Genomic DNA, 18504 nt, shown 5'->3' with positions numbered 1-18504 from the left:
GTAAGTTCTTGATAATGTAAATACTAGATATTTTTAGCATGAAATGTGTATTTTCTCTCTCACAGTGTTCTGCAACTGAAACCCATGCACTTGGACAGTAAGTAATAGTTCAAATGATAACCATAATATCAGAACAGTAAAAATCAAGCCAAGCAATCTTTAAAAAAACCCAAAGATTTATTGCAGTAGTACAATTTTAAAAACACATTTGCATTAAGTTAGAACTACTAGTTTTGAAAATGGCACCACAAGGTCATGAGCTAAAAAAAAAAAAGAGGCTATGGATTTAGGGATACTCCATTAGCAATCCTTGTTTGGAGAGCCAATTTTCAAGCAGCAAACAGCTTACTGTATTTCTAGTAACCCATTAAGCATGTTGAGACTCTTGGGCCTAAACATACAGCTCTACCTTTGTTGATACCGTAACATCTTGCAAAAAATGCACAATTAGTGATGTAAACCCAGGATACCCATCAATGGTAGCCGTGTCAATGAAGCAGAATGTTTCTCTATTGCATGGTAATTTTAGAAACGTATTTGTAGCTTCTCCAGATAGCTCTAAGAAGTGTAAAACTGTTTTTTAAAAAAATACAATTTTTTTTCCTTGAAAGGGAGCAGCACACTACCTTATTACTATTTGGATGCCTTTTGGTGACCTCCAAAGCCAAGTTCTACTGTTGAAGGAGAGAGGCACCATTTTAAGAAGTTGAAATTGACAAGCAAAAAGGATTCATGGCTTACTGGCTTTTTAACTTATTTCCCCCAAGTTCACTAGAAATGATTTCCAAGTGTTTGCATTCAAAAATAAGCATGAGAAATAAAGGAACACACAACAGAAGAGGAAAAGTAAAGGTATTTACAATGTTGAGAGCTCGCTTGCCATCTCCCCCACCTTGCAGTCACAATGTTAAGCAGCCCATATCACCTGCAACTAATAAAGTGCCTTTCTTCTTACAAATTTTCACTTGTTTCATTAACAGAAATAGGTAAAAGGACAATCCCATGTCACCAAAGATCTTTGAGACAAAGCCTAAAGTCACTCACAATTCCATCCAATTCCTGCCACTTTGTAAATCAACATGGCTTCTACAGAAGCCAGTAATCATTGTATTGCTATCTTTCTATACTAAGTCTTATGAATGGAAGAATCACACCATCTGGTTTTAAATCAAAACACCTAACTAAAGCAATCTTTGGTTTACCAACAGAAATATAAAGGAGTAGTTTCCCTATCATCCAGATAAATCCCTATCTGGCAGGGAGGGGAAGGGGGGATCTGCATAGCAGTGTTATTTAAAACCCTATGCACTTCCTTATATGCATTCCAGGCTTAAATAGACCATTGCAGAAACACTGAATAAAACTTACTTGCCAATTCAGAAGTTCTTGCATAATTGCAAATCTTTATAATACAAGAAAAAAGTGCCCCCAACACAGAATCTCCAAAGCATTCATGTTGGACAAGCATTGTATGTCTATTCAAGGGAGAATTTGCCACACCATCAGTGTACCTGCTCTGCTGAAAGGCTGAACTGGCTCCAAGGCATAAAAACATTAAACTCACTTTGCTACGACTATTAACTAAAAACAAATGGGGCAGCATATAAATGATGTAACAGAAGCTATAGTTGCCTAGCCAATTTATTTTGGATCACTAGGCAATATGAAGGCAGAAACTGCTTTATGAAGGAGCAAATGACCACATGCCATTTTCTTACTCCATTACAATATAAGCAACTCCTAACCAGACCTATTGGTTACAGACATTTTTTTTCACTGCAGTTCCACACATAATGGTTTGGAAGATGCGCTCAATGAGAGTCAATAATTTTTATGATCAAGTAAAGATATGTTGGTATGAAAGACGTGATGAATCCTCAAATTAGCCTGACTTGCAAGACTGCCCCTTGTCCGTTTTAATGGGAAGAGTAATGTAAAACTGCCTAACCCCCAAGTTCTGATCTCGGCATGGACAGCCAACAATGTGCAGACAAAAACAAACAGACATGCAAACTGACCGACGGCCCAGGAAGCAGATCTGAAATAGATCTAATATATAAACCCATGTTAAAGAAAGATGGACAAGAATAATACAACGAAAATGGAAAGCTTTTTTTACTTCCAAAATCTCTCCAAAATTCAAAACAAAATCACAACAGATTTAAATTCTATGTACAACATGCTGCATCCACTAACAGGACACAAAAAGGAGAAGTCCTCATATTCTCAGGAGTGCCAGCTTTCCAAAAGACAGAGAACAAGTAGTACACAAAACCAAACTGCAAGAGAAGTGTGCTTCCATCCTATGAAAGAATGTATGGACACAAACTTTCTGACCACAGCAGAGTGGCTCTCTATTTGCAAATTATTATGGGCCAGCCTTTCTTTGGTGTCGGGTGCTAGAACAAGGAGCCTGGGAACTCTGGGTGGCTCACTGTGAAAGACATTCAGAAAGATCTTCTAATAGATGAATGCAACACATACAAAAGATATAATTATCGCCAGTAGTTTGTTTTTTTAAAAAGGATGGTTTTCTGTATTAAAATTATGGCAACAGAGTTTAGAAACTCATTAAAAAAGCATCATTTGCCAGAAGGTTCCTGAAACGTACATTTGTGTGGTAAGTTTGTAAATGATGCATACTCCATAAAACCAAGAAGTCCAAGGGCATTGCTCGAACCGATTGACTAGGATGAGTTTAAGCATTTGCATGAGTCTCAGATTGCTTTCTTCCATGATTCTCTTCCTCTTTCCATGCTTCAAATGATTGCCTTTCTTAGCTTCTTTAAAAAATGCAGATTAGAAACAAAATGTGCAGGTAATTCTTTCCTCTTCAGCACGCACGCACGCACACACACACAAAGACTGACTCAGAACTGCTGAATTCCATTGCACGTGTCAGAAAATGGGAGGAACTTACACCTTGAGCAAATGACGAGCTGCTGGAGCTTCTTGCAAATGAATGTCAGACCATCACCCCCCCACCCCCGTTCCAGGCACTACTGAACAGACTCACAAAGTCTTCTACAGTGGCAGTGGGTCATAGAGGCCCAACTATTTCTTAGCGGTGTCCAGTGTATGCCTTAAACCAAGAGGTAACTGAGGCTGCTGCTGAGGAGATCATGCCACCAGCACTGCTGCTGGCTATCGGTTGAGAAGCCTGCGTGCTCTGGCTCTGCAGCATCTCTAACGGCTGGGAGGGGATATCACAGAACCGTGGGCTGGGCAGGTTCTCCCAGTCTGTTCCAAGGTCAGTTTCTTCATCACTTATGTGCTCATCTCCACTCTCATCTGTTTCACCAGCACCGCTGGGGTCCACAAACTCCATGGAATCTTCCAAATCAGCACTGATTTCAAATGGTCCAGACCTATTTGGGGAAGGGAAGGGGGAGAGGGGAGGGGGAGAAATGCTTTGATCACACACTTGGTAGCAAAAATGGAAAAAAATAAGCACACATTCACGTTTAAAGGTGTACGAGCTGAAGTAAAAGAGTCAAAGCTGAGGATGTGACACCTGGGGCTGAGCAACTGACTCACAATCTCATCAGAGCAAGCTTGCATGATGGAGCAAGAATTTTTAAAAAGATCACAGAATAAGGGAATAAATACTTTGGAGATCCCATAAATCATCAAGTTATAAGAAGTGTTGTTTTTCTATGGGGTATGGCAATTCATGCAGAACTGAGGCAAGCTTCAATCCCTTGTCACAATGAGAAAAACTGAAAAATAGGCAAGCTGTTAACCAAAGTCAGAAAGTTACTCCTACTATTTTACCAAGAAATTCATAATTCCTGAACAAAATATATCTGTAATTGAAAAGGCCCATCACATATTTCTGGACCAAATTCTCTTTTCTCTCTGATTTGGGAGAGTTGGTGATGGGTCAGATTGGATGTTATTTGTGTTATGTATTGAATATACAACAGCGTCTCAAACTTCACTATTATTTACAGTGATATATGACACAGAGAAGGGCTGCTGGAGACTCTTCTAGAAAGGTAGTGATGACAGGGCAGAAAGTGGGGCATTTAGTATTGAACCATTTCTTACCTTCCCAAATGTTCTGTCTCAGGACTGACCAAGTACATCAGGTTTCTGAGTGTATGTAGAGGGTGCAGAAGATCTAAGTTGACATGCTGGAAAAGCATATGAAGGAAAGCAGAATACTCATCAGGCAGGACTTGAAAGATGAGGAGGAAACAATGTAAAGCCTTCCAAGAAGGAAAAAGAAACCAAATGAAAACTACCTGAGAAAAGCAAAGGTAAAGGATATTGGCATTTAGCTTTTTCACTGCCCAGGTGAATTTCCTCCTGCTAAGATTTTCTCCGCAGAACTCACTGCAAAATATAGTAAGGCGCAAATATTAAGATCTTAAACAAGGACTCAAGGCAAATAAACATGTTTTGGATCACTCTGATTTGGTAAAATAGATTTGGTGGAATAGCTAACAAAAAAAGAGCAAGGCTCATCCAGTTCTATTTTCCATTTCAGAAAGGAGCCACTATTACAGAATTGGTACATAATTCCTCCCTTCCTCTTTAACATCCAATCATACTGCTTGGCAAAATTGAGCATAATTAATACCAATAACACCATTTCACAGAACAACCCCTATATCTATATTAAGGATTCATCTCTGTAGTTTAACTTTTGCAGAGGCTTGGGAAACTTCCCATTTAGGATTTGTGTGTGTGAAATGAAATTTAATGCCCACCTACTCCAATGATATAAATGCCAAGAATGTTGCAGCTCTGGGTGGTCAGTATTTTTAAAAAATGAAGTCACAAAAGGGTTTGCTGTCCACCACCTCTGCAGTTTTATCACTCATCTCTGAATCCAGTCACATACTTAGCTGTCTGTCAACCTATAATTGTTACCATAGTATTTCTGTGAAATCTAAGAACTCAAAATTTGGTGTGTATAAAGTGCTCTATTATAATGGTTACAATTCCTAGAGCCTGTCATTCAACATGATGTTCTCAATAACCATTTTGGCATGTGTTCTAGCTCCTTCTAGATTCCTTACCTGTTATATAGCTTTTTGGGAAGGTTTACATCAAGTATAAGTGACAAAATGTTAGTCAGCTGAGTTGCATAGCACAAAGCAGCACTGATGGTATAAGCAGGATTGTTATGCTCCATGTCTAGAACAGAAGGGGGAAAAAATCAGTTTTGATGGCCAAGCCAGAAAAGGCAGTCTCTAAGAATTCACAATATGCTATTTGTGGAGTACCCACAACAACTATGAATGCTGTTTGTGGAATCTCAAATTTAAATAAAAAGCACTTTTTAAAAATAACATTTGTAAAGTCTCACAAGATCACCAAGTGTCACTAAAGTTCTTGTGTGAGATCTCTAAGAGGGATTTTTGTTTTGTTTTTTTGCACCCAGGGCTGCCAAAGCATTGAGATCAGAAAATTTGTTTGCTTCTGAGATTTCTGAGGTGTAATACCAGTTAATGAGCTATCATCTTCTCAATTATGAGACCTAAAAATATGCTTTGGGGAAACTCGCTAGCCAATATCATATTCTGCAATTCTTAGGCTCCCTCATGGCTCGGTCAAAAAGTAGTTTATGGTATTCCTGTGCTTTTCTTACATTTCAATAAGCCAAATATCAGGGCAAGATCACCAAATTTGCATTTCAATATTACTTTAAAAAAATGATGAAGAACCCGGCTCCCTGATATTTAAAAAAAAGTTTAAATAACACCTAAATGACCATTACCTGGTCCTTGTGTGGTTTTCTTCTCTTCTACCCAATTGTAGTAAGCGGAATAATCCCCATTGTTGGGGAGGGTTATCCAAGGCCCTGTGATGCCAATGCTGGTGTCTCCATTATGATCATCACACACCCATCGCCCAGAAAGGTAGGTGGTCCTCCTGGCTTCTGCAAGTTTGCTTACTGTGCTGGAGGTCATGGCATTGTCGCTCTCTGAAGATACATCTGTGGAGTCCCTAGAGGAAAGGCAAGGAATGGTTACTAAAAGGATTACACAGTTGTTCAGATTTTATTCCCAAAAGAGGTTTCAGAGTGTGCATTATAGGAGGAGGTGTGATTGTTTAAAAAAGTTACAGAAATGAACTATGTTTGCAGCTTTCTGCCATCTATGTGGGAAGGAAAAACACCAATTTTCTTGGGAGTAAGCCTCATTATTATGGAATGAATACTTTCAGACGCAGTGCCTGGTGACCTTAGAGATGAAGAGGGCTTCTGAGAAGGGAGGAAACAGAATAACTAAGGAGAAAGCAGCAAGCTGGTGATGATGCAGAGCAAGCCAAAGATGGAAGAAACAGCTGTTAACCTTCTCTATTCATGCCCATAACCCCACCCCCTTTCACACCCCAAACTCTTTAAACAGTCTTCGGCATTAAATTACTCATGTCCTTGATGAAGAATTGAGGTAATCAGTTTCCTCCAGCAAGAATGTCAGATGGGAAGCAAAGCAGATGATTCTTGCAAAGGAAAAGGACTGCCTAAACTACTTCTGCTGAATCGAAGATTCCAAATTAGGGAAAGAAAGCCCGAAGCACATAAACTCTTCTATCAAGACAGCTTATTTCTCATAATGGACACTATAATCTAATGACAAATGGAAGGTTCAGGGGAAAGTGTATGTATTTTAAGGCCTTCTCTTTGAGAGTGTGAAGAGCCAAATGTGAATAAATTGCTATACTGTATTTTCTTATACTCACTGAATGCTAAGAGTCCTTACTCTCAGCTATTGTATTCAGGAGCAAAGCATGCTCTACTTTTGAGCCTGATCTGGTAAGAAGTTATAGACAGCTCCACAAATAATGCATTTTGAGAAATTGCAAGTCCAGGATGGAGAACAATAATTATGATTCCCATTTTAATAGAAAAGGAAAAAGTATAGAGGACACATCAAATAAGAATAAAAGTAAGTTAGCAAAATCATCAAAGATTGTGAGAAAAGATTATGGGTTGTGGAATCCTTGTCTTCTCTGGACTTAGGAGACTAACTCTGAAACGGTATAGGGTTTCCTGCCTAGGCAGAGGGTTGGACTGGAAGACCTCCAAGGTCCCTTCCAACTCTGCTATTGTATTGTATTAACTTCATTACCAAACTAGATGACATTAAACAACGGGTTCAGCTTTGCAGAAATAAAAGTAAAAATGCCAGAGACTGCAAGAGAAGAATCTAGAAGAACCGGGACAAGGTCTGAAAAGAGAGCCTAGTGTTTTAAAGTATTTGCTACTCCTGGAGAAGACCAGGCAGCAAAGCTTAGTTAGAGAAGAGACTATAACAGTGATGGCTAACCTTTTTGTCAAGGTGTGCCAAAAGCGAGAGGGAGCATGGGGGGTGGGGGTGTTGTGCGCACACCCACACCAATAATACAATGCCCTCCCCCCAATGCATGCACACAGCACATGCATGCACACAGGCTTCACTGAAGCTTCTGGACTTCTGGGAGGCGCGTTCGACTGTTTTTTCCCTCCGCAGGCTTCAGGAAAGCCTCCTGAAGCCTGGGGAGGGCGAAAAATGTTCCAACATGTAAACTGGAAGTTCGGGAACGGACTTCCAGGTTGCTTGTAGGGCTGTTTTTCTCTCTCCGGAAGTTTCAGGAGGCTTCTCTGAAGCTTCCAGAGGGCGAAAAACAGCCCAACACGCAAACCAGAAGTCCGTTCCCAAACTTCCGGTTTGAGCATTGGGTGGGTTTTCGCCCTCTGGAGTCTTCAGGGGAGGCGGAGGGTGAAAACGGCTGCAAATCAAGGCCGAAGATGCACTGGAGCTGACACGGGAACACCTTGCGTGCCCTCAGAAATTGCTCCGCATGCCACCTGTGGCACACGTGCTATAGATTCATCATCACAGAACCATAACTATCCAAGAACTTTCAACAACAGGTTGAGGAGCTCTAGCCCAAGCAACCCATTTAAGGAACGTGTTTAGAGGAATTGCTTTCTATTGAAAAAGGGATAGAGTGCTATCTACCTATATGACAGGCCAGTATTGGCCTTTCCAAACTACTTCTGAAACTCCCTTATGTCCTTCTTGAATATATGGTGAACCACATCAGCCACACTCCTCCTCCTCCTCACCTCATACCGATTTTCACTTCCTCAATAGGGAATATAACAGAAGTTAATTCCAAGACATGTGACCGCCGGAGGTCTGCCAGATGCTCATGATGGCTTCTTAAGTCACAGTTCTTCTTCTCTACTAGCTCTCCAAGCCGGCGATTGTGCCTCTGGATTTTCTCCTTTTTGTCCTGATGGCGCTGAGCCCTTCGGTAAAGTTTCTGGTTCTCATCTTTAATTCTAAGAAGCCACTCGGAATCTAGAACAACAAAGGCAAAAGTAAATCTTTGGAAGACCCTCAAAATGGCGCAGCTGATTACTCAATAGATGATGCATGAATAAATTATATTACTTGGATATGCAAAATTATACATTGTTATCATGTGTAGAAATATGTAATGACTGGGATCTCCAAGCGGTGTCTGGGATCTCCAAGCAAGATTAAGTCTGAAATCCACAGCATATCATATTTCCCCGAAAATAAGACAGGCACTTATTTTCTTTTGACCCCCAAAATTAGCACTTGGCCTTATTTTTGGAAGGTCTTATTATTGTTGAGCTGAAGGAGGCGGCGAGCATGGGCATCTCATGGCTGCTGTTGTGTTGCAATAGTTTCAAGAAGGGCTTATTTTCAGGGGAGGGCTTATTTTAGCACATGCACTCAAAACCCCGATTGGACTTATTAACCAGGAAGGTCTTATTTTCGGGAAAACTGGGTAGCATTTTAGGATGCCAATGTTACCTTGTCCCACCTAACTTATCACATTAGAAAACCTTTTAAAAGAAAAACAGAGATTGACATGCTATAAGGCTAAACAGATGCTTCCAGCATTATCTTGATCTTGAGTAAAACTTCTAGGCCCAATAGAGCCTCCTGGAAAAGAAAAACAAAGGCAGCTGCAGCCCAGAATTTGGTCTGCATGGCTACTCACATTCCTCCCCCTAATCGAAAGAAAAATTGGCAGAAGTAATAGGAAATTATTAAGATTTCAAGGTAGACAGCATTCATAAATCTAGGTTATTGAAACACTCCTCTGCTGGAATTATCCCAACATTTTAGCTGCTGATCTGGAGAAAACTGGAGGGAGATTGATGTTCAGCCTGTTTTGGATTCTTGTTGAAATGGAAATCCAGAGGTGCTTTTGATCCTTAGCAGTCATTGCATTCCCAAGAAGTGACTGTATGGTAAGGATCATCTTTATACAATTTCCGCCATAACAACAGCTATAACCCTTCTTGAGTAGGTTGGGCAGATAATGGTTATCTACATCTCAAGATCCTGACATTTAAAGCCTTAAGCATCACAGAGTTTAATTGTTTGAGGGACTACTGCCACATTCCACAAATCATAGTAGAGGAAGTTTTGAAGGTGTCTCACTTTCAAAGGATAATCTACATAGTACCTACCCTATTTCCCTGAAAATAAGACCTCCCCAGATAATAAGCCCAATTGGGCTTTTGAGCGCCCAAGACAAAAGCAAATAAGACCCTGTCTTATTTTCAAGGAAACACAGTAGGAGAGGCTGCTGGGTTTCTCACAAGCTATGGAATGTCCTCTCTAGGGAGATGCATTGAGCCGTAAAGCATCAGTATTTTAAAAACACAATAAGGAGGCATTTCTATTCATTAACTAATTCTTAATTTTATTGATTTTAATGCTACGGTTTAATCTGGTATTTTTGTTTTAAATGTGTGCTGCTCTCAAGACTTAAATCAATAGAAAAGCAAGGAACAAATTTAATAAATGAACAAATTACAATTAAAAGAATAAGAGAGATTATATATCCCACCACCTAATAGTATTCTTCAACACAAGCAGACAAATGCTAGGCTTAGAATGCATTTTCCATGGAATTCTGTAGTTTTAAGATTGCACTTTAAAATGCTGCATGTTACCCAAAGAACCTTCTGGAAGCTCATTTGAGGGCACCCTGAATACCAGGTAGGCCTATCTGACTAATCAACTTTACATATATTTAAACATACACCCAATGTTTAAATATTGGGGGAGGGCAGTCACTGTTTTTTAATCTTTTATATTGAGTTTTTTTTATTGTTTGTAAGCTGCCCAGAGTCACTGAGAGTGAATGGGTTGCCATATAAATGTTCTAAATAAATAAATAAAATAAATAAACAGCACAGGAGTGCAAATTTGAAATATGAAGACAATAACCTTTTACGTTATTACTCCTTTTATCAAAATAGTTTTGATAAGCTAATGAAACTGGTTAAATTAACTTTGTACTATTATCGGAGAAGATATGGACACAGAAAAGGAATGTCATAACAGGAATCTGCAAAGACGTCTACAACCATCATTTACTTTTTGCTATTTCTTCATTTTCTTTGCATATTGTTTGCTTCAGCTGCTCAATTCTCATCTTGCAAGACATTATTTTCCATCTCTGAAAGCAAAAGAACATCTATTAGGCTTTTTGCACTGCAAATACATCTATAAAAGAACATCTATTAGGACCTCTGTAAACATTTTTTGTGTTCTTTAAAAAAATCATTTTGGTCAAAATAAACAGATGGCTAACTCCAATTCCAAAATCCATTCAGTTTAATCAGCAATCCAGAAGCTGCTGAGGCCACTAACTAATCAAGGAGAGAAGCAACTTAGAACTGAGGAGAAATTTCCTGACAGTTAGAACAATTAATCAGTGGAACAGCTTGCCTCCAGAAGTTGTGAATGCCCTAACACTGGAAGTCTTTAAGAAGATGTTGGATAGCCATTTGTCTGAAATGGTATAGGGTTTCCTGCCTAGGCAGGGGGTTGGACTAGAAGACCTCCAAGGTCCCTTACAACTCTGCTATTGTACTATATTGTATTATATTGTATAACTTTTAAATTTGGCATTACAATTAACCATCTATGCTTTGGTTTTGCCTGTATTTTAGTTTTACCTTCATTTCAGAAGAGAGTTACACAACAGAATCACTGATACTTCAAACAAACTGTCTAATGCAAATGATAGATTTTGATTATCTGCTAGTTCTTTAGGCACTTTCTCAGAAGTAGAAAGTTTACCTAGGCCAAGCTGCAGTGATCCTCAAATAACAAGGTAAAAAAAAAGGTAAAGGAATCCCTGCAGATATTATTCTGCTAGTAGCTGCCAACTATACGGGACGGTGCTCAACTCCATTTCAAGGCCATTCAAGATCTAAAGACATTTCTGTGTCATGTGGCCAGCACGATGTCACAGAGTGCTTACTTTAGCAATAGCAATAGTAGTTAGACTTATATACCGCTTCATAGGGCTTTCAGCCCTCTCTAAGCGGTTTACAGAGTCAGCATATTGCCCCCAACAATCCGGGTCCTCATTTTACCCACCTCGGAAGGATGGTCCTCATTTTACCCACCTCGGAAGGATGGAAGGCTAAGTCAACCCTGAGCCGGTGAGATTTGAACAGCCGAACTGCAGAACTGCAGTCAGCTGAAGTAGCCTGCAGTGCTGCATTTAACCACTGCGCTACCTCGGCTCTCGGCTACTTTCCCACCAAAGTGTACCTATTTATCTACTTGCATGTGTATGCTTTCAAATTGCTAGATTGGCTGGAGCTGGGGTGAGGACAGGAGCTCACCCTGTGCGTGGTACTCAGGTGTTGAACCTGGGCTGCCAGCTTTCCAGCTGACAAGCCCAACATCTTAACCACTGAGCCGTCGCCTTGAATAATAATGACAGTCAAATCCTTACAAAAAGTTCTATATCAAACAGAGACAAAAAGATCTATATGAAGGGAGTCAAGTGCCACTTTCAATAGGCACAAATCTTATATCAAACTTAAGAGCAACTGATATCCTTTTAAAAATATCCAACTATCACACTATTTAATAATGGTGTACAAAATGATTTGAGTTTGAAATAAATTGCTCCAATCTTACTGGAAGTATTCCAGCAATACTATAACCCTCCTAGAGGTGTTTAGCACTTGAAACCACCTTGTTTCGAGTGCAGGCTTGAAGGAGGGCAAATTTGAGCTATGAACACCTTTTGAATGTCTGGAGTAGCATCAGCATTTGGTAAAGTCAGAACAGTATTCTGATATTGCCAAAGAGATTTATTTGACTATAACCTATCTTAAGCACCCAACCTTTAGAGATACAATAAGCATTTGGTCATTTGGTCTGAAATTCGGTTATTTACACCAATATGGGCACCATCGCCTACATATCGTATAAGACAGACCACCATGAATAACAGCACTATGGAAAACTAGTTGAAATGAAATATGAAGTGAAAGAATTCTGCAAACACTCACCAGTTGATCTGCTATCTGCTTCCCCTCTATAGCAGTTAACAACCTATAAAAAAGTGAAGGAGTGGAAAAAGAAATAGAACATTAACTGGGAACCAGAAATATACTTCTATATTGATTAAGGTGAATTACGTTGATTATAGATTAACATCAACTTAAATAAATAAAGTAAAATAGAATGAATTAGGACTTACTGAGACTGGAATTCATGCTGTTTCTTTCTAAGGTGCTTTAATCTCTCTTTTTTTTCAGAAAACCTAGAAAAGAATAACATTTAAATGTGTTTCTCAATAAATAAAATATGAATAACCTCTATATTACAAAGGTGTTGCCTCTGAGTAGCAGTGTTATTGTTGCAAATTTCCTTATTTCTTTTTGTATCTTTTTTGTATTTCAAGTTAGAAAAAAGACTCCAATTTTTAAATGGGTTAGAACACCCACAGTAATGAAAGAGTAAAATTTTAGTCCATAGGTTACAGAGAATAATAAAAGAAAAAAATAGAAGAAAACTTAATCCATTCGTTTTAAAAGGCTTACATAAATTCCATCCATGAAGATAACATTTAAAAAGTAAGATAACCACTGTCCAAAACCATTCCAAATTTAATTCCGCTGCTTGATTCTTCTGTTCTCCAATTTAAATTAATGTTAAGTTTTTTATAGGCAGTCTCTTTTTAAAACAGTAAAAGTTCTTTACCAGCTGGAAACACGTTCTCTTTCCGTATCCTTCTGTTTTGGAGCTGCCCCGACATCGTCAGCCTTGGCTGGATTTTTTGTCGCTGGCTTGAAGAACTTCTCTTGCATCGATCAGGGACTTTGCGATGTCCCTGAGGTCAACAAGACATATTCTTCCTGTTCACCGTCTCTTCGGGACTGTTTAGGTTCAATTGGACCATCTAGCAGCATTCTATAAGCCTCCATAAGGCTATGCATGCAATTTTTTTTGATGAAAAAAGGGCCTTTTGTTCCCCCCCCCCTAGCACTCTGCAAGCCCCCCCTAAGGCTATGCATACCTTTTATTTGGGGAAAAAAACAGTTTTGCAGAGGTTTGCAGAGTGCAAAAACTTTTTCTTTTTTCCTTTTGAAAAGCTCTTTAGTTAGAGTGCTTGATGAGAATTACATTGATCAACTGCTGTGCCAGCAGAAACAAGTCTTAGGTGCTGCAGGTTGTCATCGATTTCCTTCTCCAGCACATGGATAAATACACCTGGAAACATCTACCTACCTACCAACTCTCTCTCTCTCCCTACCTACCTACTGTATTTCTCTCTCTCTCCCTCTATCTACCTACCTACTTTTTAAAAAATTTGCCTCTTCAAAACCTTGGTGCGTCTTATACTCTGGTGTGTCTTATACTCTGAAAAATATGGTAATGATTTTCTTTGTATAGTTAAGACAATGCAATTCTTTTCCATAACTGAAATACACATAGACTGATACAATTTAAAAATGTAAGGGAACAGGTATTACACCTTCTGCTAGACCTCTGATAACAAATGTCCAACTTGACAATCATAGAAACTATACAAAATATTTAAAACCATTATACAGGTTTACTAGAACAGAATCAAACACAACCCTGAGGCAGTCCTAAATAAAATCGAGTTTGACACCCCTGCATTAGGCAATTACATCCTAGCACAGTTTGTTCCACAAAAACAGTCCATGTGATTGGTTTATAATCCCTGTGACCCTAGGAAATTGGATAAGTTGAATGAAATGCAGATAAATTAACCACAGGTAATAACATAATGCAACCTAATCATTCAGCAGGGAAGGGAGAGATTTCTACATAAACACATATAAGAAGATATTATTCATCATGTCTAATTTCCAGCAGGTCCTGTAAGTTCCAGTTATAGTAAATAAGATACAAAATATAAAAACACCAACCTTTCTATAACCATGCTATCTCTGTGGAATTCTCTCTCAGTTAAGCAATATTGTCCCACAGCTGACAATATTTTTCAGCAGTGAAGGCAATACTCTTTCAAAAATCAAAAATCAAGGTGAAGAAAAATGTGTAATGACTTTTTGCTGATTTGTTTTTGATGCTGGCTGTTTCTCTTGTCATTTAATATTTGCATTTCATTACTGTGATTGACTGATGCTGGGATTTTTATAGACAAAAAGATAAAGTGACAGTATTTGTAATAAGTAATTAAAATCCAACATGCATCCTATCGATCTAGCTGGTATATAAGAGGGCAAAAATATTTGACTTCCATTAAAAATTCTCAATCAATAAGAGAAAGCATATGCCAATTCATCTCTGAGAAAAGTCTGTTTATGTATTTATTTTAAGGATCACCCAACTCCTAAACAACTCTGGGTGGTACGCAATTTAAAAAAAAGTTTTTGAAATGCTTGAAAGCAGTCTTTCCACACTTAAGGAACTTGGGGTGGGGAAACTATGGGAACACTCCTGAACTTATTGAACTGAAGGAAACTTACTTGTGGATAAATCTGCAGTGTATTGCTATATAGAGGTAGAAGTACTTAGTCCTCATTTAGTTACCACAACTGAGCCTGGCAACTTGGTCATTAAGCAAGCAATCACCAAGTAGAATTGCAACTGCTTATGATCTTATTTTAGCTTTGCTTTGCTTTACAAACTATAAAAGTTTTACATGCCAGGATTGTCACAAAGTTACTTGTTCATTACCAGCATAACTGAGAATGGTTGCTACATAAAACAGTCATTAAATGAGTGACCCATACTTAGCAGTAGACTCTTTTGAGGATACTTTTCCATGATTGTTCTGAGGCAAGAAAGAATAATAGAAAAAGCAGTATTTGAGAATGAAATTCACCAATAGACCAGTCTGGATCAGAAAATCCTCTTACGGGCTTCTCAATGTAAAATTAGACATTTAGCAGGCACATAGTTTTGTCAGCTTTTGTGTGACAAAAATACCCTGTTATAAAAAGCCTGCCACAATTTGATTGACCTACTGTACTAAGCTATAAAGCAACAGTATATGGCTCAAGTCACTGATATAAATGTGTAAAACAGCATTAGCATGTTTAACAACTTGGTTTTAAAAATTCTGGAAATGTGAATGCTACAATGGTGCCTTGGACTGATGCAATTCAACCATGCTATGAACAACAAGATTTATGCCGAATGGTATAGGGTGGGGTATAGAATAGTAACAGGGGGCTCTATTCTATAGGGCAGGGGGTTGCACTAGAAGACTCCAAGGTCCCTTCCAACTCTGGTATTGTTTTCTGTAAATTGAGCAATGGTTTCTTGAATAATGGACACACCATCACCACTTTCAAGACAGGAGATAGTACCGTACATCTTCACTAAAGGATGCACTTACCACCTCTCCAGATGCTTTCACCAATAATGTAGGGTAGAGGTCTCATTTATATAAAGTAATGCTAACAACACAGAGGATACTGTCCACTTCCACAGGAACTCAGGCTCAAATCAATCCCAGAAAATTCAAGACAAAGTTTCTATTATCTCTGCAGTAATTGCCTAACCAGTGTCCAAGTGAATCCGAGAGATTTTATTCTGCAGATGCTTAGCAACACTCCAGCAGACCAGCTTCCAAGATGGATTTCCCTAACAGTGACCAAGTCACCTTAAATGTTATTGGGCAGTTATCCAAGAATATAACAACAGAAAAACAAACTTGCTTAACCCCTTTTATCATCATGGTATAACCTCAGGTGGAAACTCTTACCTATATTTAGTGATATTCTTTGTCTGATGTCACAGTTGTTTTAAGTATGTTTTCTGTTGCATTATATCCTGGAACGCTTCAATACACATGGAACTTCCTCATGGATCAGTTACTACAAAGAGGTCACTCAGGAACAATCCTGTTATGTGGTTTCCTCTGCCCTCTTATTTTAGAGGTCAACCCTTGACTCAATTGCCCTCCAAGGCTTGCGAAACTCCCCATGTGTTGTTTGGAAATCAACAGAATCTATTCTGGTGTCATGAGTGAAGCATGACAAGGGAATGATGGAAATGTTTCCCTTCCTCGTATCAAATGTCAGCTGTAGATACAAAACAGCTCTAATGGCTATCTGCTTATCTAGGCTGGGTCTATGATCATCTGGCACAAGCTTATGATTGTAACGGTGTCTAAGAATTCACAAGTTGCTTCTCCTCCCACCATGGCATGTTAAAGTCCTCCATAACAAAATATCAATGGAAATCCAACATCAATCACATCATGAGATTGAACTGTGCAGCAAGGAAGTTGGAACTACAATAGGACCCCTACCTTGTCCTCAAAGCAACCTCACAAATAGTGTCTTACATCCAGATATCTATGGAACAGTATCTCTGATGACCTGGAAAATCTCCCAGATGATAATCATCACTCTCTCCTCTGCCTTGGGATCAAGGTTGATGTAAAATCTGAAAGTGAGATGGGTAGATCTCCGAGAGAAATCCCACCCACCCCATACCTATTGAGTTCTCAGCAACACATGGCAAGCTTTCCCCCTCATCCTTATTAAAATCATGGAAGATAATACATCTAGTGCAGGCAGATCTGGCATTTAACAACATCAATCACAACTCGATATAATCTGTAGATCCGTTATCTGGCTCCCAAGATGAGGTTCAGGGGCCACAAAAAGGTCTAAGATTTCCATTCTCTAACGGTGGCCGGCTTCACTCCCTGGATATACTATGGCAGCTAATTCCACAATTTAAGAAAGGCAAGGAAGCACATAACCTGACTGCCAAGAGCAGACTGTCAAAACACTGAAGATCTCAGCAGTTTTTACTGAACCCACTGACCATAGTTTATTCAATTAACCTCAATCTCTTTATACAACTTACCTGTAATATATTTACTGAGACCAAGTACCCATTCAGTTTAATCTAGAACAGGGGTGTCAAACATGCAGTGTCACGTCATCCTGTAACATATCATGACTTTTTTGCCCTTTGCTAAACTGGCAGTGGCTGTGGCTAGTGATTGACACATGCGGCTTGCAAGCCCCAAGTTTGACATCCCTGATCTAGCATACTGTGTGAATGTACGCGCCTGGAGTTATATAGGGACTCTCACATATTGATGTAAGTATCCTCTCTCCTCAAAATAAATAAAATAAAAAAGAGCAAAATACTTATGCCTTGAACCCAAATGTAAACATATTTTAATGAGGGTGAAAGTTTGTTCTCCGAGCTTGTGGGTTGGTTTCCCAACGTTTCATTACCAGGCCAGGTAACCTGTTCAGCAGAGTTCAGTGGAATTTTATTTTATATTTTAATTTTGGAGTGACTAAACTGGCAACCCAGCCAATCATCTTTAAGAGCATTAAGTTCCCCTCAGAGATGAAGAAGCAGGACACCTGTTTCCATCATATTTGACCACTGATTGTGTTGGCTACTGAAGATTGGAGCTGAACATCCAGCCATCATAGATTCTCTATCTAGCCAGCACCTATCGGCCAGAAAAGCGCCAGCAACCTTTATCCAATCCCTTTAAAATGCCTAGTACCGGATTCTGGAACCTTTGCCTTACAGACGTTTAACCCCGCCCGCGGGAGACACCGGAGAACAAATAAGGCCAACAATCCAGGGCCCGGCCCAGCCCAGCCAAGCCCCGTCTTGTCGGGCACCCACCGCTCAGAATCGCGGCCATCGAAGAAAACGAAGTCGCCGCTGCGGACGCACTTGGCGCAGGTCAGGCGGCGGCGGGTGCTGTTGCAAAGGGGGCAGCGCTCCACGGCCACATAGAGGCCCTCGGCCCCGGCTTCCGCTTCCGAAGGGTAAGCCCTTTCGGCGGCGGCGGCGGCGGCGGCAGCCACAATGCCGGGTCGCCGCCAGCTCGGGCCGGCCCAACCGTCGCCCCTGGAAGACGCCATATTGCTGACGGGCTAGCGGCAGGCCGGCGGTCACGTGGGACTTTGTTTTCAAACAGAGGCATGATGGGGGGAAAAAAGAGGCGGGGGAAGAGCAGCACGTGCTGAAGGCTGGGGGCGGAGCTAAGGAAAACCACAGAGACTGCGCTCGCGCGTCGGGTGGGCGGGGGTGGGGTGGGTGAAAGAGAGGGAGGCGGAGTGGGAAGGGCGGTTTTTCTCAGTTGGACCCTTCAAGTTGTCCCGAGTGGAAGAATGAGCGCCCAGCGAGGCATTGGGCGGAAAGCGGGATTTAAAAAAAAAAAAAGTGGGGGGGGGGGGAATGCGTTCAATTAACGTATAAACCACGGACCGATCAAGTT

At 40.0% G+C, this 18504-nt stretch overlaps 1 protein-coding gene across 1 annotated transcript; it reads right to left on the bottom strand.

Moving 5' to 3' along the window:
- Nucleotides 1-154: 154 nt before the first annotated feature.
- On the bottom strand, nucleotides 155-18177 carry ATG14 (autophagy related 14). Its single transcript, XM_087728195.1, has 10 exons — nucleotides 17907-18177; nucleotides 12499-12561; nucleotides 12308-12350; nucleotides 10368-10449; nucleotides 8066-8303; nucleotides 5729-5958; nucleotides 5028-5145; nucleotides 4248-4338; nucleotides 4051-4136; nucleotides 155-3368 (listed from the first exon to the last, which is right to left on the bottom strand). Exons 1-10 carry the CDS (start codon nucleotides 18146-18148, stop codon nucleotides 3062-3064), a joined length of 1500 nt encoding a protein of 499 aa, XP_087584321.1. The 5' UTR covers nucleotides 18149-18177; the 3' UTR covers nucleotides 155-3061.
- Between the last annotated feature and the right edge of the window lie 327 nt (nucleotides 18178-18504).

This window comes from Thamnophis sirtalis, unplaced genomic scaffold, assembly GCF_051295495.1.
Source record: "Thamnophis sirtalis isolate CommonGarterSnake01/CBP01778 unplaced genomic scaffold, rThaSir2_p1.2 scaffold_1, whole genome shotgun sequence".
Taxonomy (NCBI): Eukaryota; Metazoa; Chordata; class Lepidosauria; order Squamata; family Natricidae; genus Thamnophis; species Thamnophis sirtalis.
The sequence above is the reverse complement of the archived record's forward strand: the minus strand, read 5'-3'. Positions and strand labels throughout refer to the sequence as shown.

What these genes read in the sequence shown, in the direction of transcription:
- ATG14 (XM_087728195.1), bottom strand. Translation starts at nt 18,148, where the DNA reads ATGGCGTCTTCCAGGGGCGACGGTTGGGCCGGCCCGAGCTGGCGGCGA. An exon ending in GATGGCCGCGATTCTGAGCG is followed by an intron (nt 12,562 to 17,906) that starts GTGGGTGCCCGA and finishes ATTCTTTTCTAG; the next exon opens with GTTTTCTGAAAAAAAAGAGA. An exon ending in CAGCATGAATTCCAGTCTCA is followed by an intron (nt 12,351 to 12,498) that starts GTAAGTCCTAAT and finishes ACTTTTTTATAG; the next exon opens with GTTGTTAACTGCTATAGAGG.